Source organism: Marmota marmota, unplaced genomic scaffold (genome assembly GCF_001458135.2).
Source record: "Marmota marmota marmota unplaced genomic scaffold, marMar, whole genome shotgun sequence".
NCBI classification, from domain to species: domain Eukaryota; kingdom Metazoa; phylum Chordata; class Mammalia; order Rodentia; family Sciuridae; genus Marmota; species Marmota marmota.
The window spans coordinates 3,963,605-3,985,535 of NW_026000080.1; the positions used below are offsets into that span (position 1 = coordinate 3,963,605).

The following is a 21,931-nucleotide window of genomic DNA, read 5'->3' on the forward strand; positions in this document are numbered from 1 at the left end:
ATCTCTGATTATATATAAAGTCTGTTCTAATTAACTTTTTTTAATATTTATTTTTTAGTTGTAGTTGGACACAATACCTTTATTTTTAGTTATTTATTTTATGTGGTGCTGAGGATTGAACCCGGGGCCTCACACATGTTAGGTGAGTGCTCTACCACTGAGCCACAACCTCAGCCCAATTAATTTTTTTTAATAATGAAAATATTTCATCTTTTTTTATATACTTTAGTGAATACAGTCATGCTTCTATATTAACAAGGGCAAACTCTGAGAAATGTATCAGGTAATTTCAGTGCTGTGTGAACATCATAGAGTATACTTACAAAAACCTAGATGTGTAGTCTATATACAACTAGTTATATGGGATAGCCTATTACTCCTACGCTACAAATCTGCACAGCATGTTACTATACTGAATACTGTAGGCAATTGTAAAACATTGCTGAGTATTTGTTTTTAAACATATCCAAACATAGAAAAGGTATGGTAAATATGTGGTATAAAAGTTTTTTTTTTAAATACTATACCTTATCAGACACTTACTGTGAATGGAGCTTTCAAAACTGGAATTTTCTCTGAGTGAATAGTGAAAGAATATAAAGGCCAAGGACATTACTGTAGACTGTGAACACTGCACTTAAGCTATATCAAATTTATTTCAAAATTTCCTTCTTTATTAACAAATTATAGCAGTCTTACTTTATACATTTTTAAGTTTTAAACTTGACTCTCATAATAACAGCTTAAAACATAAACACATGGTACAATCGTATGAAAATATTCTTTATGTCCTTGTTCTATAAGATTTTTCTATTATTACTATTTTTACCTTTGAAAATTTTTGTTAAAAACCAAAAAGCATGCACATCATCCCAAGCCCACACAAGACTAGGATCATTAATATCAGTGTCTTCCACATCCACATCTGTCCCACTGGAAGGTCTCCAGGGGCAACAGCATGTGTGAACAGTCATCTCTTCTGGTAACAATGCTTTTACCTGAAGGATCGGTCCAAGGCTATTTTACAGTGAACTTTTGTTTTATATAAGTAGAAGGGGTACACTCTAAAATAACAATAAAAAGTATAGTATGGGGGCTGGGGCTTTAGCTCAGTGGCAGAGTGCTTGCCTCACATGTGTGAGGCACTGGGTTTGATCCTTAGTACTGCATAAAAATAAACAAATAAAATAAAGGCATATTGTCCATCTACAACTACAAAAATTTTTTTAAAAAGTATCCGTGGTAAGTACATAAGCCAGTAACATAATCATTTGTTATTACTATTGAGTATTATATACTGTGTATAATTGTGTGTGTTGCCCTTTTACATGACTGGCAATGCATCAGATTTGTTTACATCAGCATCATCATAAACATGAGTAATATGTTGTGCTAAGATTTTGTGATGCCTACAACATCCCTAGATGATAGGAATTTTTCAGCTTCATTATAATCTTATGAGACCACCATCATGTATGCAGTGTGTTGCTGACCAAAATATCCTTATGCAGCACATGACTCAAATACTGGAAAATGCAGCGAATGAATTGATTGGGTAATATTCAAATAACATTTTTATCTCCTAGCGACAGCAGTAGTATTACACAGAGTCATATGTTGAAACTGCCAATTTAGAGGCTTTCTTGCTTCCAAGACTTACTTCTGGAAGTATCTTTCATGTGTGTAAATGTATTGACATTCATTTTATTTGCAAAAACAACTCCCCAACAGCCCCAGGAACACACACTTAAAACAAGGCAATATTTAAAAGCAAGATTGACTGATTAGATCTTAACTGCTTCTCTTTCTTGAGCTCCTGCCCTGCTTTCCAGAAATGTTTACCTAAATCTTGGAATTATTAGCATTTCCTTTCTTTTACTTGGTGTCAGTGTACTTCTTTGAGCCCGTAATAACACTTTGTTGATTGTTAAGGTTAATTTTCTCCCTTATATTACTTGACACCTTTGAAACAAATCAACTGAACAGGTACATGCATGTGAGTCTATTTTGGACTCTGTTCTATAGTTTATATATATTCTATTTGTCTCTTTTTTCCGACACCAAACTGTTTTGCTTATATAGTTACATTAGATGGCTTGGAATCAGGTAGGGAAAATCCTCCAGACCAATGAACCTTGGTCATTCTAGGTTCCTTGCATTTCCATATGGATTTTAGAATCATCTTGTCAATTTCTATAAAATAGCTTGCTGGAATTTTCCTTGAGAATGGGTAGAGTCTATAAATGAACTTGGTTAAAAACTGACATCCTAATAGAATTAAGCATTGCAATTGATGAACACAGTGTATCTTTTCATTAATTTAGATCTTTAAAAAAACAGAATCAACATTCTCAAGCACATTTAAAAAAACAGAATCAAAATATGCCAGGCACAGTAATGAGTGCTCTATATGCATCATATTAATTAAAATTCACCATTCCATCTATTAGACAATTCAACATAAAATAAATAGAGAGGTGGAAAGAGTAAATAATTTCTAGAGGCTGGTCAGTAAGTGGAATAGAAGGGAATTTGGGACCCCATTAGTGTGACTCCAAAGCCTAGCTTTTTTCATTCATGGGTCTGAATAACTCAGCTCTAAATAGAATTAAGTGAGGGAGAGAAGGCTATCCTTTATGCCTATAAGCCTTCCCATGACTCAGATTGTCCCGAACAATCACACATTGTAAACTCTCACCACCGCCATAAGTTCAATGTTACAGTAAGGAGATAGTGTTAAATTGTGTGGCAGCAAATGGGCATTAGAGATTATATTTTTCAAATTGCACTTGAGAATTGAGTGTGCCAATTATATCTTTTAGGCATCTATCTACCTTCTCTACAACACTTGGGATTCAGGCTAATGAACAGCAAAAAATTATTGTATGCCATTACAAGAAAAGATAATTCCATTTATAAATTGCTATGGCAAACTGATCTATGTCTGACAGCTCTTTTTTTTGCAGGGGCAGAGGGGGGTGGAATACCAGGGATTGAACTCAGGGACACTTGCCCACTGAGCCATATCCCCAGCCCTATTTTGTATTTTATTTAGAGACAGGGTCTCACTGAATTGCTTAATGCCTCATTTTTGCTAAGGCTGGCTTCCTGAGCCGCTGGGATTACAAACATGCGCCACAGCGCGGGGCCTCTGACAACTCTTGATACAATTTCCGGAATATCGTGCTAAGGAAATTTACTGGCATTTACAAACTTACCTGTGGCCCCAAATAACGAAAATCAAATAAATAAATAAATAAATAAATAAATAAATAAATAAAGCAAATCCAAAATGATTGTAATTAAAATCAAAGTTCCTGATCCATTCCTGATAAGGAGTAGACTAAGGTTAAATTCATGAAAAAAAAAAAAAGTTACAGTTCAAAGTCTACTTTAGGTGCTTCTAATCACATTGTTTCTAAGAGGCTCCCAGGGCTCTTCGTCCCACTGCCCAGCCTCGAGAAGAGTCCGGTTTATAGTCTTATTTTCATGGTACTTGTCTGAAGAACCAAGGAGGGCACAAGGCTCGGGCTTGATGTCTTATACTTCAGAATTTCACCTTGTACGCCAAAATCAGAATGACAGGCCTTGGAGTGGACTGTGCTCTTACACGTGCTAGGTGCTGTTCATCCAATATTGGGTGTAAGTCCTACAAATCACTGGAGAGGAATGGACCAGGAGGAGTGGCCCTGGCCCCTATGAGGCCCGAGCCCAGGCACCTGCACCACACCATGAAGTAGGGGTGTTTACTATGAAAGCAAGGGGCGCAAGGGGAGAGGGTGCCAAAGCACTCGGACAGCACCGGAGTCCTTCAGAGGGCTGCTTTGTCCACCCGTCCTGCTAAACGGCTGCCCCAGAAAGGGCGTGGAAAAGAAGCTGAGCAGTGGGGAGGAGGGTCACGGGTTAAAGCGGCCAGGGGAGGGAGGATGCCAGGCTCACGTTGGACTCTGGGCGGAGCGGAGCCTCAGAGGCTGCTCGGGCAATGCGCTGACATGCAGCACGCCCCAGCTGCTGAGCAGATTTGACGCCTCCTCGCCCAGTCGCTCGGTTGTTCCCCACTGGGCGCCCCCTCCTCGCGCCGGGAGCCACAGGTGAGCCGCACCAGGTGCCACCCGGAGGCATCAGGTGTCGTGGGAACAGCGCTTCGCGCGCAGGGAGGGACCACTGTGTAGCGAGCTGTAGGTGACGCAAAGCTGGAGGACAGGGCTTTTGACGCCATGGAAGGCACAGAGGTGGGAGCGGGGTGCGAGATGCAGCTGTTTGGCACAAAGCCAGTTCCATCGCTGGCTAAAGGTCAGTTAGTAGCACGCGCGGGCTGGGGGTAGGGTCCCGGTCTCCGGGGTCCCGTGGGTTCGGCGCGCCTGGTCTGGGTTAGCCCCAGGTGGTAGCTGCGGCGGGTGAGCTCGGCCCATCAGCTCCCGCCAGGCCTCCGCCCACTCAAAAGCCAGGGTCCTGGACTCCGAGAGCAGAAAGCCACCTCCGACCCAGAGTCTCTACCCTGAGAGGCTGCACTCTGCATTGACTTCCTGGAGCTCGGGGATGGTCTTGAAGTTGCTCAGCCCGCTGCTATTAACTCGGATTGTCCCTTTAGTAGAGGCGTGTGGTCAGGGAGTGGAATTGGGTCTACAGTGGGTCTCGGTCCTGGCGGAAAACAGCTGCCAGGGGAGCTTTAGCGGGCCAAAGAGCTTAGGAGCTCACAGGCCGACTGCTCTGGGTCAGCGCGGCATCTCGCACCTCCTACCACCTCACAGAGGAGTAGTAACGCTTGTTGCTGAAGTTTTGTGTCAGGTGAAATTGGAAAGGTTGAATCACTTTGTCACCAACTCAGAGGCTTTCACCATTTACACAGATTCCCTGTCTCTAATTTCCTGCAGCTCAATCCAGTTAAGCCTCTGACAGCTGTAAATCAGTGATTTACATGTATCAGAGCATGCTTCATACCTGGGATAGACTTTTTTGTTGTGGTTGTTGTTTTATTTTTTTAAGTACATGACAGCAGAATGCATCACAATTCTTATTACACATAGAGAACATTTTTTTTTCATATCTCTGTTTGTATATAAAGTATGTTCACACCAATTATTTTGATGGGGTCTGTGCATACCTTGCACTCCTAGTGCCTTCCGGGTAGATGCAAAAAGTAGCTGCCAAGGTGCCTTTTGCTACTGGGGATTCCAGCAATTTGCAGTTAGCAAACTGCACCCTCAGGAGAGTTTTTGAGACAGGTAAAATTAACGTTTGCAGCCAATTGAATGAACCTCCTGTCTTTGTGAATGTAATGTTGGCTTCCGGAGCAACTTGGTGCGATGTACTAAATAAATTAATGGTGGTTGGCTCATGTTCTCTCTGTTCCTGTGGGTTATTGTTACACGGTGTGTGGCTGCCTTGTTTAAGGTTTCATCTTCTCCATATCAAAACGGAAAGAGCTTAATGTGCTCTTAACTCTGTAGTCCATAAAAATATTATTAGCAACTTCGTTTTTATGTTGGTATTCATATGAAAATTTTATCAACATAAATCATCTTTGTAATAAGTCCGATAGTAAAAGTCTTCTTAAATGCTGGCTCAAATAGTTTACTTTTTAAAAGAAGAAAATTAAATGTTTTGTTTGAAAATACAAGATATTAACTTTTTTCTCTCTCTTTTGTCTTAATCTAAGAATTATTCCTCATCATTACATTTTATCCACAAACGTAAGAGCCACACTTTAATAAGTTCTATCACAATTACTTCATTTTGAAGGTACTGCATATGCTACTTGGTAAACATGCTTTATACTTTATTCATTCAGCGATATCCTTATTAATGTTTCTTATTAATCAAGAGTTTAAAAATGTTCCCCATGGCTAGCTTTTATAACCAACAACTATTTCTTGGAAGTGTTTGGGGTTTGCCAAGAATGTTGGAATCCAAATCAAATGTGGTTTCTAGACTTAGAAAACTGTGTGGTACCTAAATAGTGACTTGCCAGGTAGTGTATAAATGTAGGTTGTATTATTCCCCCTTCATTGCTGTTTGTATAAGCTATGAAAACAACAAACAACCAGTCTTTCTATTCTGTCTGGAAGGATTTTACTCTCTTGGTGGTTTGGGATATTTTATTTTGAACAGGTTTCCATAGTATCAAAATTAGTTTGGGGGAAAATCCAAGATAAGTCCCAATCTTTGGAGTGACTTTCTCCATTACTTTGGAAAAGCCACCTCACCCTTTTCAAAGTGACAAAAGAAACAATAGATATCAAATACTTTGAAAAGTAAAGTGTATTATATAAATATAAGGTCTGCAGTGAAAAGCAGAAACAAGTGATGGGGCTAGTTGGGAATTGGACTGCAACTGAGTAACTGCTCTCCCCTTTGTAGAGCATCTCAGTTCCCTGAGGTTCACAATGCTCTGAAGAACCTTATTGGCTGTTTAGAAAACTGCCCTATCTGCTGAGGGTAGAGGGTAAGCAGAGGTAGACATTATGCTAGAGCTTTATTTGCATTTTTATTTAATGCTTGTTATAATCGTATGAGGGTAGATATCATTATTTCTATTTTACAGGACAGGAAACTGAGGTGTCTGAGTGACTTGCATCAAGTCACACAAGTGTTAAACTGTAGAATAGAAACCAAACCAGATCTTGCTTCTCTACCGTACACCCTATTACCTACCACTCAGCGCTTTTAAACTTAAAAAAAATTTTTTTATTAAAGTTTTAGTTTCTCCCCAGAGAAAAAGTGACCATATCCACATATACATAAAATGTTGCATGTAATTTCAAAGTCCACCTACCCTCTGAAGTTCTTTTTTTTTAATTCAGCAGAATGCATTATAATTCATTACATATACAAGCACAATTTTTCATACCTCTGGTTGTATATAAAGTATATTTACACCATTTGTGTCTTCATAAATGTACTTAGGGTAATGATATCCATCTCATTCCACCATTTTTTTTTTACCCTCATGCCCCCTCCTTCCCCTTCCACCCTCTTGCCCTATCCAGTGTTTATCTATTCCTCCCAGGCTCTGCCTCCCAACCCCACTATGAATCAGCCTCCTTACCAGAGAAAACATTCAGCATTTGGTTTTTGGGGATTGGCTAACTTACTTAGCATTATATTCTCCAACTCCATCCATTTACCTGCAAATGCCATGATTTTATTCTCTTTTATCACAGAACAATATTCCATTGTGTATATATACCACATTTTTTTTATCTATTCATCTACTGAAGGGCATTTAGGTTGGTAAACAGTTAAGCTGTTGTGAATTGCGCTGCTGTAAAAATTGATGTGGCTGTGTCACTGTAGTATGATGTTTTTAAGTCCTTTGGGTATAGATCAAGGAGTGTGATAGCTGGGTCAAAAGGTGGTTCCATTCCCAGTTTTCCAAGGAATCTCCATACTGCTTTCCATATTGGCTGCACCAATTTGCAGTCCCACCAGCAATGTATGAGTGTATATTTCTCCTCACATCCTCACCAACACTTATTGTTGTTTGTGTTCTTAACAGCTGCCATTCTGATTGGAGTGAAATGAAATCTTAGAGTAGTTGTGATTTGCTTTTCTCTAATTGCTAGAGATGTTGAACATTTTCATGTATTTGTTGATTGATTGTATATCCTCTTCTGAGAGGTGTCTGTTCAGTTCCTTGGCCCATTTATTGATTGGGCTGTTTGTGTTTTGGTGTTTAGCTTTTTTGGGTTCTTTTTATACTCTAGAGATTAGCGCTCCATCTGATGTGCAAGTGGTAAAAATTTGCTCCCAGGATGTAGGCTCTCTATTCACCTCACAGATTGTTTCTTTTCCTGAGAAGAAGCTTTTTAGTTTGAGTCTATCCCATTTATTGATTCTTGATTTAAATTCTTGTGCTATAGGAGTCTCATTAAGGAAGTTGGGGCCTAATCCGATATGATGGAGATTTTGGCCTACTTTTTCTTCTAATAGGCTCAGTGTCTCTGGTTTAATTCCTAGGTCTTTGATCCACTTTGAGTTGAATTTTGTGCATGGTGAGAGATAGGGGTTTTATTTCATTTTGTTACATATGGATTTCCAGTTTCCCCAGCACCATTTGTTGAAGAAGCTGTCTTTTCTCTAATGTATGTTTTTGGCACCTTTGTTTAATATAAGAAAACTGTAATTATGTGGGTTAGTCTCTGTGTCCTCTATTCTGTACCATTGGTCTGCCAGTCTATTTTGGTGCCAATCCTTGACTTTTTCCAGTTTTTAGAGGGAATGCTTTCAATTTTTTTCCATCTAGAATGGTGTTGGCCTTAGGCTTAGCATAGATAGCTTTTATGATGTTGAGTTTTTTTAAAAATTTAATTTACTTCTTTATTTTTAATGTGGTGTTGAGGATTGAATCTAGGGCCTCACACCTGCAAGCACTCTACCACTGAACTACAACCCCAGCCCTGGGTGTTGTATTTTGTTGAATGCTTTTTCTGCATCAATTGAGGTGATTATATGATTCTTATCTTTAAGTCTATTGATGTGATGAATTACATTTATTGGTTTCCGAACCAACCTTGCATCGCTGGGATGAACCCCACTTGATCATGGTGCACTATCTTTTTGATGTTTTTGTATTCGATTTGCCAGAATTTTATTGAGAATTTTTGCATCTATGTTCATTAGAGATATTGGTCTAAAGTTTTGGTTTTTTTTTTTTCCTTTGATGAGTCTTTGCCTAGTTTTGGAATAAGGTTGATATTGGCCTCATAGAATGAGTTTGGAAGTACTCCCTCTTTTTCTATTTCACAAAAGAATTTGTATAGTATAGGTATTAGTTCTTCTTTATAGGTCTTGTAGAACTCAGCTGTGTATCCATCTGGTCCTGGGATTTTCTTGGTTGGTAGGCTTCTAATGGCATCTTATATTTCCTTGCTTGAAATTGATCTGTTTAAATTGTGTATATCATCCTGATTCAATTTGGACAACTCATATCATATGCCTCTATAAATTTATTGATGCCTTCCATATTCTCTATTTTATTAGAGTACAAGTATTCAAAATAATTTCTAATTATTTTTTGTATTTCTGTAGTGTCTGTTGTGATATATATATATTTTTTTTTCATCACGTATGTTTGATTTGAGTTTTCTCTCTCCTTCTCTTTGTTATCATGGCTAAAGGTTTGCCTATTTTTTAAATTTATTTCTTCAAAGAGCCAACTTTTTGTTTTGTCAATTTTTTCATTTTTTAAAAAAATTTCAATTTCATTGATTTCAGCTCTGATTTTAATTATTTCCTGTCTTCTACTGCTTTTGGTGTTGATTTATTCTTTTCCTAGGGCTTTGAGATGTAGTGTTAGGTCATTAATTTGTTGACTTTTTCTTCTTTCAAGGAATAAACTCCATGCAATGAACTTTCCTCTTAGTACTGCCTTCATAGTGTTCCAGAGATTTTGATTTGTTGTATCAGTGTTCTAATTTACCTCTAAGAATTTTTTAATCTCCTCCTTGATGTCTTTTGCAACCCATTGTTCATTCAGTAGCATACTATTTAGTCTCCAGCGGTTGGAGTAGTTTTTATTTTTTATTGTATCATTGATTTCTTTTTTTTTTTCATTGATTTCTAATTTCATTGCATTATGATCTGATAGAATGCAGGGTAGTATCTCTAATTTTTTGTATTTGCTTTGTGGCATAATATTTGGTCTATTTTAGAGAAGGATTCATGTGCTGCTGAGAAGAAAGTGTATTCACTTGTTGAAGGATGAAATATTGTATATATATGTAAGCTAAGTCTTAGTTATTGTTTATTATTGAGTTCTATAGTTTCTTTGTTCAGCTTTTGTTTAGAAGATATATCCAGTGGTGAAAGAGGTGTATTAAAGTCACCCAGAATTATTGTGTTGTGATCAATTTAACTCTTGAACTTCAGAAGAGTTTGTTTGATGAACATAGATGCTCCATTGTTTGGGATATATATATATATATATATCCAATATTCATGAGCAGTATGAAATGTCCTTCTTTGTCCCTTTTGATTAACTTTAGCTGGAAGTCTACTTTATTTGATATGAGGATGGAAACCCCTGCTTGCTTCTGTAGTGCCTATGAGTGATATGCTTTTTCCCAACCTTTCACCTTCAGTCTGTGTATGACTTTTCCTATGAGATGAGTCTCTTGGAGGCATCATGTTTTTTTTTATCCAATCAGCTAGCCTGTATCTTTTGATTGGTGAGTTTACGCTATTAACATTCAGGATTATTTTTGAGACATGATTTGTATTCCCAGTCATTTTTGTTATTTAACTTGACTTGGGTTTTCCTTTGATTAGCTTTTCCTTTAGTGTAATTCCTCCCTCTGCTGATTTTCTTTTTTTTTTTTAATTTATTTTTTTATTGGTTGTTCAAAACATTATAAAGCTATTGACATATCATATTTCATACAATAGATTCAAGTTGGTTATGAACTCCCAATTTTACCCCAAATACAGATTGCAGAATCACATCGGTTACACATCCACATTTTTACATAATGCCCTATTAGTAACTGTTGTATTCTGCTACCTTTCTTATCCTCTACTATCCCCCCTCCCTCCCCTCCCATCTTCTCTCACTACCCCATCCACTGTAATTCATTTCTCTCCTTGTTTATTTTCCCATTCCCCTCACAACCTCTTATATGTAGTTTTGTATAACAATGAGGGTCTCCCTCTATTACCATGCAATTTCCCTTTCTCTCCCTTTCCATCCCACCTCATGTATCTGTTTAATGTTAATCTTTTCTTCCTGCTCTTCCTCCCTGCTCTGTTCTTAGTTGCTCCCTCTGCTGATTTTCATTGTTGTTTTTCACTTCTTCTTCATAGAATATTTTGCCAAGGATGTTCTGTAGTGCAAGTTTTCTAGCTGTAAATTCTTTTAACTTTTGTTTATCATGGAAGGTTTTTATTTCATTATCAAATCTAAAGCTTAATTTTGTTGGATACAAATTTTTTTTGGGGGGGTTGGCATCCATTTTCTTTCAGAGCTTGATATATATTGTTCTAGGATCTTTTAGCTTTCAGGGTCTGGGTTAAAAAAATCTGCGTATAACCTAATTAGTTTCCCCCTATATGTAATCTGATTTTTTTCTCATGGTTTTTAATATTATATCCTTATTCTATATGTTAGGCATTTTCATTATAATGTGCCTTGGTGTGGATCTGTTGTGGATTTTGTACATTGGTATCTTGTAAGCCTCTTGAATTTGGTTTTCTAATTCGTTCGTGTTTGGAAAATTTTCTGATATTATTTCATTGAATAGATTGTTCATTCCTTAGGTTAGGAACTCTATGCCTTCCTCTATCCCAATCACTCTTAAATTTGGTCTTTTTATGCTATCCCATATTTCTTGAATGTTCTGCTCATGATTTCTTACCATTTTCACTGTGTAGTCTACATTCTTTTATATATTTTGTCTTCATTATCTGAGGTCCTATCTTCCAAGTGGTCTAATCTGTTGGTGATGCTTTCAATTGAGCTTTTAATTTTGTTTATTGTTTCTTTTATTTTAAGGATTTCTGTTTGGTTTTTCTTTAGAACCTCTATCTCCATATTGAAGTAATCTTTTGCTTCTTGTATTTCCTTATGTAGCTCTTTGTCGAAATGATCTTTTGCTGCCTGTATTTGCTCTCTTATATCATCCTTTATTTCACAGAACATTTTGATTATGTTCATTCTGAAATCCTTATCTGTAATTTCATCTGCTGTGCTGGCCATGGATTCTAGTAATGTGGTATCTTAATTTGTTTGGGGCATTTTCTTCCCTTGTCTTTTCATATTGCTTCCTTTCTAGCTCTGTTGATCCGAGGCATTATTGTTTTACCTTTAGACTTATAGCTCCCCTGTAGGGTTCCAATACCTCACCTTTGAGGGGAAGGGCAATGTTAACAGATCCCAATATACACAAAATACCATCTAAAAACAAATAGTTGTTATTAAGACATTAAAGTTTGGTCACAATGTACAGAAATAGTGAATTCAATTATTATCTACAATATAATCCGTAGGTTTGTAAAAAGGTTTACAGTTTCTAATGGTGGACAAAGAACCAGGGGTGAGGTATAGGGAGATATGCTGAGGAGGTATGAGATGAGGATACAGAGTTATTATATCTTAGGAAGTGTGAAAGAGAAATCTAAAGAAGAAGATTAGTAACAGGAGAATAGAGAGGTAATAATTTGGGGTAGACAAGTAAGTGGAAAGTCAGTAGAGTGCCTAAGACAAATACACATATATATTAAGAAAAATTTAAAAATGTTAAAATAGTAAAAATTGGAGGGAAAAAAGAATATATAATACAACTGTAATAAACTATTCAGTCGTCTCAGTTCTCAATATCCTAATTCATGCAAAATACTTGGTTTCACATATGTCGAGGATGTGAGGGTGGGAGAATAAAGGGGAAGAAGAAAGAAAAAAAATCTCAAAGGAAGAAACCACGATTATTTTGGTTGGAGATCAGTCCTGCTTTCCTTCTCATCCAGTAGGTGGGGATTTCTGTTCTTAGTTGGTATCTCCACCCTCAGGATGGTGGGGGTTACCAGGGTGTGAGGTTTGGTCTTGGGTACAGGGTACCTGGAAGTGGGGTATAACACCATCATCCTGTTGGGAGACTGTACCTCAAGGATCTCCTTTGAAGTCTGCTCCTGTGATGAGGGCGCCGGGTCTCCTCATCTCATGTGGACCTCACAGTTCCTGCCACCTAAATTAGTCTCTAAAGTGTATCTCCCTCACCCTCTTCCTTTCTACTTCCTAATCAGGAACCTTTTTCTCTGGGGGTCTTGTGTGTTGCACTCTGGTGGCTGCGCACCTGTCACAGAGAGCTGTTTTGAATTGAGCAGTCACTCTGCTGAGTTAGAGGCTGCTGGGGATTGGGAGGAATTAGAAAACTATGGGTACCTGGCTATTGGGTGTTTCAAACCGGTAGTTTCCCTGACTAAAGATGGTGATGGAGGTGACCCAACATGGAGGCTGCTGCTTTCAGCAATGGGGTGTTGGGTCTGATGGGGGGAGCCCGGTGATGGCTGTGGCATGCAGAGTTGTGGCTATAAGCTTTCTTCAGAGCCTGTGATGTCCTCAGGTGCAGGCAGGCTACCTTGAGTAGGGGACTATGGAGCTAGCTGCTAAATCCCAAGATGGAGGCGACTGGGGGAGCCCCACATTAGTAGATGGGGGTCCACATGGAGTGGCGGCCAGAGTTCCTGCATGTGGGTAGCAGCTGAGTGTCCTTTGCGGGGGTGGTGCCTATGCTGGTGGTTCTGCTAAGGCACCTGCAAGATTTGTATGGGCCAGTACTTGGAAGTCCTTTTCTAACTCTGAGGGCCTGGGCCCTGTGCAGCACAGTGGCTGTGATTCCTGTGCAGGATCAGCTGTGGAGGGGTCCTCTACCACTCTCAGCTAAAGCAGTATTCCCACTAGTTGAGACCCAGGTCATGGATGACACAGAATGACGCCTCCCTCTGGCCCACCATCTTGGATCCCCAGCCCTGTGAAGTTCTTACCCAGAATCTCAGGTCTCCAATCTTTGCTCTAAGTATATCTGTTACTTAATGATATAGAGAGCATATATCTATCTATGTGTATACACACACACACACACACAATACATAATACATGCATATAATCTTTTACTGATAGGAGCAGCTCTTGAATTTGATAACTTTCAACAAGGTGGAAATTCCCTTAGTAATAGAAATAAATGGAGAATGTGATGTCTTGTATTTTAATTGATTCTATAAGCATATAAAGTGCAGTTTAGAATAATTGTGCTTATTTGATACCAGACCTGTGTTTGGACTTCTTCCTGAACTAACCTGAACTCTCAAGCAACATGGACTTGTGTTTTCACTCACCTACTAGAGCTCTTGTTTATCTTCTTCCCTAGAGATGGAAAATCCTGAGACAGGTATAAGTAGCTGCACTTCTCATGAAGAGGAAAATCGCTGCGCCTTTAACCAGCAAACATCTCCATCTGAGAAGCTTCTGTTAGAAGACCAGATGAGGCGAAAACTCAAATTCTTTTTCATGAATCCTTGTGAGAAGTTCTGGGCTCGAGGTAGAAAGCCATGGAAACTTGCCATACAAATTCTAAAAATTGCAATGGTGACTATCCAGGTAAGCAGCTCAGATCACAGGAGTGAGTTTGGTAAAAGCGTCTTTAAATAGCAAGAGAACAATGGAAAATAATTTGTAAATTCACGCATAATGGAGAATAATAAATAAGGAAACATAGGATCTCAACCTTTTTCTCCTTAAAATTAGTGAAAAGCTTTGGCTTTTTTTTTTCTTTTAATCTTTAATTAAACTGTAATTTTAGCCATAGATCTAATTGGTTTTCAGGGATAGACAATTTTAATATTTGGATTCCAATCAATAGGTTTAATAGTATGTGTATGTGTGTGTGTTTGTGGGGTGATTTCTAAATCAGCCATGGAAACTAGACATTGCCTAACAGAAGGACTTCCTTTTCCTTCCTACTTGGTTTTCTGGACATTTATCTCTCTTAAAAAATGTCATAGGTTTCTGCTAAAGGCAAGTTCTTGGATTCTCACAGCCCTGTGACCATGAGAACTATGCAGAGGGAGAATGTGAAGTTAAATGAAAATTGTCATAGCCAGTGAGAGATGGAACCATTTTAATTAATAGGGAAATTTTGAATCTAATTGCCTTGACATCTTTTAAATTTCTTTGAAAACCATATTTTGTGATGCCTATATACAGTAGTTGTAATTCATTCTTTTGAAAATATGTTTTCCTTCTGATGAGAGTAATTATCTCTTGTTAAAAACCATAGGGCAGGGAGTGGGGGGCGGGGAGAAAGGAAGGAAGAAAAACAAAACAAAACAAGCAGATGCTAATGGTGAAAGTAAATGATAGGTTTTTTTTTCTTTTGTTAATTTTTGCTTTCTCTTTTTGATTGACAACTGGTGTTGAAAGAGAGATTTGTGAAAAAAATAAAATCCTGACATTACTAATTTTAATTGCTTTGTAACTGGGAGACACCAAGGGTAATTCCTATAATCCTATGAAGTTGGTAGAATGCTTGCATGTGTTTCTAATACTGGAGGTTATGTTAAGGGAAATGAACATTTGGATGATACTCTGTTCTAGTATATTATTTTACTTAATTCCAACAAACCATTTTATTTAAAATTAATAAAATACTAGCATTACTCATATTGCAGAAAAGGAGACTGATGTTTATAGTTTTAAAAAAGCTAATATGGCTAGTCAGTGGCAGAATCAAGACTTCAGAGGCAGGTGTACTCTCTCTCTAATATTTCACCCTCAAAACAGATTCTGGATTCTCAGTATAGTATTTGTCAACTTTGAATTGAACATCTTAATTTCCAGGTGCTAAAACAATGTGTCACAATAAAGTTTATCTGTGTTGTTTTGTATATAGGGGACTATGTATCAACTAAATGAAAGTATTATTGCTTGAAATAATAATAGGTATCACACTGAGTATTTTCTGTAGACCAGACTAAATATTTTTATAGACATCATCATGTTCAATTTTCACAACAAATTGGAGGTGGGTAATGGGATCTCTATTTTACACACAGGGGACTGAGGCTCAATGTGACAAAATAACATGTCATAGTCAGGAAACTGGAAGAGTAGAACTGAGATTCAAACTCAGGTTTATATCTTCTAACTCTTAGGTTCTCAGTGTGCTTTAATCTTTTAGGGAGTCCATCTAACTTTCTTATAATTAGTAGAGTAGTCAACAAGAAAATTGGCCAGTGGTTTAAGCCTGATGGTAATAAGCATGTAAAAGGTGTTTAGGTGAGCTTTTAACAAGAAACTTAGGGTTTCTTTATTGTAATGTTTCTTTACTAGTACTTGAGCAATCAAACAAATATCACATAAAGGCAACTTTGTCACTGAGCAAATGAGGGTGACATGGTGACAGTTTATCTCTTTTTATAAAAAAGGAGTCTTTCTGTTAAGTTGGAGATTTTTGTGTTTGTAGCAATAGAAGAAAAATGTCTACAATGACAGGCACCCTCCTAAGAATCATCCTTTCCCTCTACCTGGCTTAGTCTCTGAATTATAATCTCAGTCACTCTTACTCTTGTCTGTCATCAGGCCCTTCAGGGCAATGACCTCATTATGTCCTCAGCACCCAGCTCAGTATTGGCATGTGGAAGGTATTCATGTATTTGAATGAATTGGTAAGAATATCCTGGGAAATCTTTGGAGACTTTTTTGGTCATCAAACTCTCATCTTATTGGAATTTGAATGAGGACATTTGGCTTAAAGAGGGTTCTGAGGAATGGGAGCCAAGTTAGGTGGAGGGGATGAACGTGTGGTGTTGGTCAGACATCCTAATGGGAGGAAGAAGGGGAAAGATTTCTTTGCTGATGGAGCACTGCATTGCTTTGCATAGTGTAAAAGGGTGGAGAGAGTTTAGATTTAGTCTCCTGGGTATGGGTTCTAATTTTGATTGAACACTTGCTAATGTTGTGACTTGAAAAAGTTGTTTAACTTCTCTGATCCTTTATGAACTCATTTGTAAATTTGTTATATTAGGAACTATGCTAAGGGGTTGGTTAATAAATATGAGGAAAGTTCCTAGAATAGTTTATGGCACATAGGTGCTCAGAGTTGTTCCTCCTTTCATATAAAATATGCCCTGACTCACCCTGGGATCTAAGTCTTTTTTTGATACTGAGGATTGAACCCAGGGGTGCTTTACTGAGCCACACATCCCCAGTCCTTTCAGACAGGTTGCTAAGTTACTGAGGCTGGCCTTGAACTTTTGATCCTCCTTCCTCAGCCTCCTGAGTTGCTTTGATTATAGAACATGCCACTATGCTGGCTCAGAGTACACTTTCTAAACGGGGAGGCTGGGGGAGAGGGAGAATAGAGTAGATATTGAAATAGATTGGGAGAGAAGAAAAGATGAAAGAGTAAAGCAAGCTTTGGGGTGTGATTGAAAGGGTTTCTGTTACTATGGCAGCAGAGCAGTGAAACAGATTTTTGTGTGTGAACAATTGAGTTTCATGTGAAACTCTGGAGTCAATCCTGCCTAAATATTAAGAACACATTATATTAATATACTTTAACTTAGAGATTAGTTGAAAGGATATTTTTAAATTTTAGTCTTATTGTTACCATTTTGGAAATGAGGCCTAGGTATATAGTTTGGCCATGGGACTTGGACTCTCTTACCATGCAGTATCCAGCAGCTGCAAACCTCCTTGGTATCCTATGGAATTCATGGAAACTCTCGTTTGCTGTTCAAGCCGCTGTACTATCTGCCTCCACTTTTTCTATTCAGATTTTTCCCCTGCTTACTGTTTCTTTTTTCTTTTAAGCTGGTCCTTTTTGGACTAAGTAACCAGATGGTGGTAGCTTTTAAAGAAGAGAACACTATAGCATTCAAACACCTCTTCCTAAAAGGCTATATGGACCGAATGGATGACACGTATGCAGTGTACACACAAAATGATGTGTATGATCAGATCGTCTTTGCAATGAACCGGGTAAGTCAATGAGGGAAAGGAACAGACTGGGAAAATGGTAGCAGTATACATCATAGAAACTGACCCTTAAGGACAGAATGGGAATAGTTTCATGTGGAAATGTCTTATGTATAAGGTCATTTTAAAATTGTCTTTTAAAAAACATTGCCAATAAACATTTATGAAACTAGAATTTGAGAAAAGCTTTTGTTTAGCATTAATAGAAATAGATACTTTAACGACTTAATTAAAAGCTTCAGAGATAGGGCTTGGCATGGGAACTTCAAAGATTTTTAAATGATTAACCATGACCCTGATTAAAGTTTTCATTAAGTCTTCAGAGCTCCTGTTTGCAGAGGGCCTCAACAAATAGTGAGATTATTAACTTTGCAGAGTTTATATAGCAATCAAGATCTGAAAGTTCATTTAAAATAAAGTAAGGCTTTAATGTCATATATTACAATGATTTTATTGTGCTATCGACTACCTGTCAAACAAAAAATAAAATTGTTTTTGATACTGGTGAGTCTCTAATCAGTTTTTTTTTTCTAGAAATAGTACTTTAGCGAGATCCCAAGTATCTTATTTTGTAGCTGAAAGTGTTCTTGAAGTTGGTATTTCCAACCTGGGTTAGTTTATAGCAATGTTTCATAATTATTACAACTCTTCTTCAAAACATAATTTTAGTGTGATTGTGACTCTTCATTTTCTAGAGACAATCTATGCACTGTGATGAAAAATTGTTAGAATAAAATACGTCTTTATGGCATTAAGATTTTGGTTAGCATTGGGAGTAGAAAAATTAGTGATAGAAATAAGTTGCATAAATTGTTAAACAAAATTACGTCCTACAATTTGTAGGGAAGAAATAGCATAATGCTCAAGCGATTAGTTTTTTTCCATTTTTCTTTTTATTTATTTATTTTAATTAGGTATATATTATAGCAGAACACATATTTATTCATTGTACACAATTGCAGCACAACTTTTTATTTCTCTGATTTTATACGATGTAGTGTTGCACCATATGTGCAGTCATACATGTACCTAGGGTAATAATATCCATCACATTCCACCATCTTCCCTGCCCCAATACCTACCCCCCTCCTCTCCTTCCCCTCTGCTCAATTCAAAGTTCCTCCATTTTTCTCATGCCTCTGTCCATTTGGAATCAGCATCCACTTATCAGAGGGACCATTCAACCTTTGGTTTTTTGGGGGATTGGCTAACTCCACTTAGCATGACATTCTCTAACTCCATCCATTTACCTGCAAATGCTATAATTTTATTCTCTTATAATGTTGAGTAATATTCCATTATGTATACATGCCACATATTCTTTATCCATTCATCTATTGAAGGACATGTAGGTTGCTTCTACAGTTTAGCAATTGTGAATTGTGCTGCTATAAGTATGCTGGTTTTAAGTCCTTTGGGTATAGACCAAGGAGTGCGATAGCTGGGTCAAATGGAGGTTCCATTCCAAGTTTTCTAAGGAATCTCCATACTGCTTTCCAGATTGGCTGCACCAATTTGCAATCCCACCAGCAGTGTATGAGTGTGCCTTTTCTCCCCACATCCTTGCCAACACTTATTTTTGTTTGTATTATTGATAACTGCCATTCTGACTGGAGTGAGATGAAATCTTAGAGTAGTTTTGATTTGCATTTCTCTAATTGCTAGAGATGTTGAACATGTTTTCATATACATTTGTTGATTGATTATATATCTTCTTCTGATAAGTATCTGTCCAGCTCCTTAGCCTATTTATTGATTGGGTTTTTTTTTTTTTTTTTTTTGGTGTTAAGCTTTTTGAGTTCTTCATATATCCTGAAGATTAGTGCTCTATCTGACATGAGTGTGGCAAAAATTTGTTCCCAAGATGTAGGCTCTCTATTCACCTCATTGATTGTTTCTTTTGCTGAGAAGAAGCTTCTTAGTTTGAATCTATCCCATTTATTAATTCTTGATTTTATTTCTTGTGCTTTGGGAGTCTTGTTAAGGAAGTCGGGGCCTAATCTGATGTGATGAAGAGTTGGGCCTACTTTTTCCCTCTATTAGGCACAGGGTCTCTGGTCTAATTCCTAGGTCCTTGATCCACTTTGAGTTGAGTTTTGTGCGTGGTGAGAGGTAAGGGTTTAATTTCATTTTGCTGCAGATGGATTTCCAGTTCTCCCAGCACCATTTGTTGAAGAGGTTATCTTTTTGCCAATGTATGTTTTCAGCTCCTTTGTCTAGTGTGAGATAACTGTATTTATGTGGGTTTGTCTCTGTGTCTTCTATTCTGTACCATTGGTCTACATGTCTGTTTTGGTGCCAATACCATGCCATTTTTGTTACTATCACTTTGGAGTATAGTTTAAGGTCTGGTATGTGATGCTTCCTGCTTCATTCTTCTTGCTAAGGATCACTTTGGCTATTCTGGTCTCTTAGTTTTCCAAATGAATTTCATGATTGCTTTTTCTACTTCTATAAAGAATGACATTGGAATTATAATTGGAATCACATTGAATCTGTATAGCACTTTGGGTAGTATGGCCATTTTGACAATATTAATTCTGCCTATCGAAGAGCATGGGAAATCTTTCCATTTTCTAAGGTCTTCTTCAATTTCTTTCTTTAGTGTTCTGCAGTTTTCATTGTAGAGGTCTTTCACCTCTTTTGTTAAGTTGATTCCCAAGAATTTTATTTTATTTTATTTTGAGGCTATTGTGAATGAGGTAGTTTTCCTAATTTCTCTTTCAGAGGAGAAATTGCATTTGATTTATGGGTGTTGATTTTATATATCCTGCTACTTTGCTGAATTTATTTATAATTCTAGAAGTTTTCTGGTGGGTTTTTTTTTTTAGCCCTCTTAAGTATAGAATCAGCAAAGAGTGATAGTTTGATTCTTCTTTTCCTATTTGTACCCTTTGAATTTCTTTCATCTGTCTAATTGCTCTGGCTAGAGTTTCAAGGACTATGTTTGAATAGAAGTGGTGAAAGAGGGCATCCCTGTCTTGTTCCAGTTTTCAGAGAGAATGCTTCCATTTTTCTCCATTTAGAATGATATTGGCCTTGGGTTTAGCATATATAGCTTTTACAAAATTGACATATGTTTCTACTATTTCTAGTTTTTCTAGTGTTTTGAATAAGAAATGGCGCTGTATTTTGAAGAGACTTGATTTTGAGATTTTTCATTTTAAGTGTATTAAATTTCTCTAAGGTACTCAGCACCAAATTAGTAAGTTTTTTTTTTTTTTTGGTGGGGGGAAGTGTGTTAATTAGAGGCAAGAGATAAACAGTCCATTAAAATTCTTTACAAAACATCTTTACTATTATTGACAGGCCTAAAATCAATCTTTAAAATACAATATTTGGCATTCGGGTCATTCTGCTTATCAGATCTCCATGTTCTTTAAATGTAAAAATCCTTATAGATTCTTTATCCTAGTTGCATCCTAGTTGGTCTATTCTTGATACTACAATAAAATACCTGAGACTGGGTAACTTATAGACAACAGAAATCCATTTCTTACAGTTCTTAGGCTAGAAAATCTAAGACCAAGTCATCTGCAGGCTGTGTTCTCACATGGTGGAAGGGCTAAAGGACCTATCTTACTTTTAGTCCTTTTATAATGTTCTCAATCCCATTCATAGGGGCTTCTCCTTCCTAATCACTTCCTAAAAGTCTCACCTCTTAGTATTATCATATTGTGGTTTAATTTCTAACATAAGAATTTGGGAGGATCATAATACATTCAAACCACTGCACTAGTATGTAAATAAATAATACTAACCATGGTGATTTTCTTTGGTCAGGTGAGTCCCAACTATCTTCCAAGCACTCATTTTTAGCTGAGGATGAATACTATCTATTTTTGTGAACAAATAGAATTTTTATGGTTAAGAGATGAGTTATTCCACATGTATCTGTGGAGTTGGAAATGGTTCATGCTAAAGAGCTTAGACCCCAGATGGCATCTAGCTGGATAACCATCAGGGCTCATTCTGATCAAATATTGCAATTTTAACAGTTTCACATTTTACTATGCTTTTCATGTTTTACCTGTGCATCTACATTTGAGTGTCAAAGACCTAGTTACTTTGTTTTACTGCTAGGTCCTGACTTTCCTCTTACTTCCTCAGTCATTTTTGAGTCATCTTCATTGACTCCTTTTCTTTCATCTGCCCCTTAAATTTGGACAATTCTCAAAGATTTGTCTTTTTCCTGAAGAAATTCCCCCCACACACACTACCAGCTTTTGGCCAGCGCGAGGATAAGGTGACTCCCAATCTGCTGCTCACTGTGCTTTGTGCTGCTCCTCAGAGCTGCCAGTCCACAGCAGCTTTGAGTTCTCTTCCACCTGCTCCCCAGACTGCTGCCTCTTTTTGGCCAGTTGCTTATGTGTAAAGGCCTTAAGTTCTTCTTGGAATCTTTTATTCTTTTAACTCATACTGTATAAATTCCTGTGTCTGGTTCGCCTCCTTTTTTTTCCCCAC

General features: G+C 37.4%; 1 protein-coding gene across 1 annotated transcript in view; it reads left to right on the plus strand.

Moving 5' to 3' along the window:
- Positions 1 to 3,942: 3,942 nt before the first annotated feature.
- Positions 3,943 to 21,931, plus strand: part of Mcoln3 (mucolipin TRP cation channel 3) — a 36,443-nt gene continuing 18,454 nt past the window's right edge. The window contains exons 1-3 of the mRNA XM_015504747.2: positions 3,943 to 4,091; positions 13,860 to 14,089; positions 17,303 to 17,470. Coding sequence (XP_015360233.1) covers positions 13,862 to 14,089; positions 17,303 to 17,470 — 396 coding nt within the window. The 5' untranslated portion in view covers positions 3,943 to 4,091; positions 13,860 to 13,861. The remainder of the gene's footprint in view (positions 4,092 to 13,859; positions 14,090 to 17,302; positions 17,471 to 21,931) is intronic.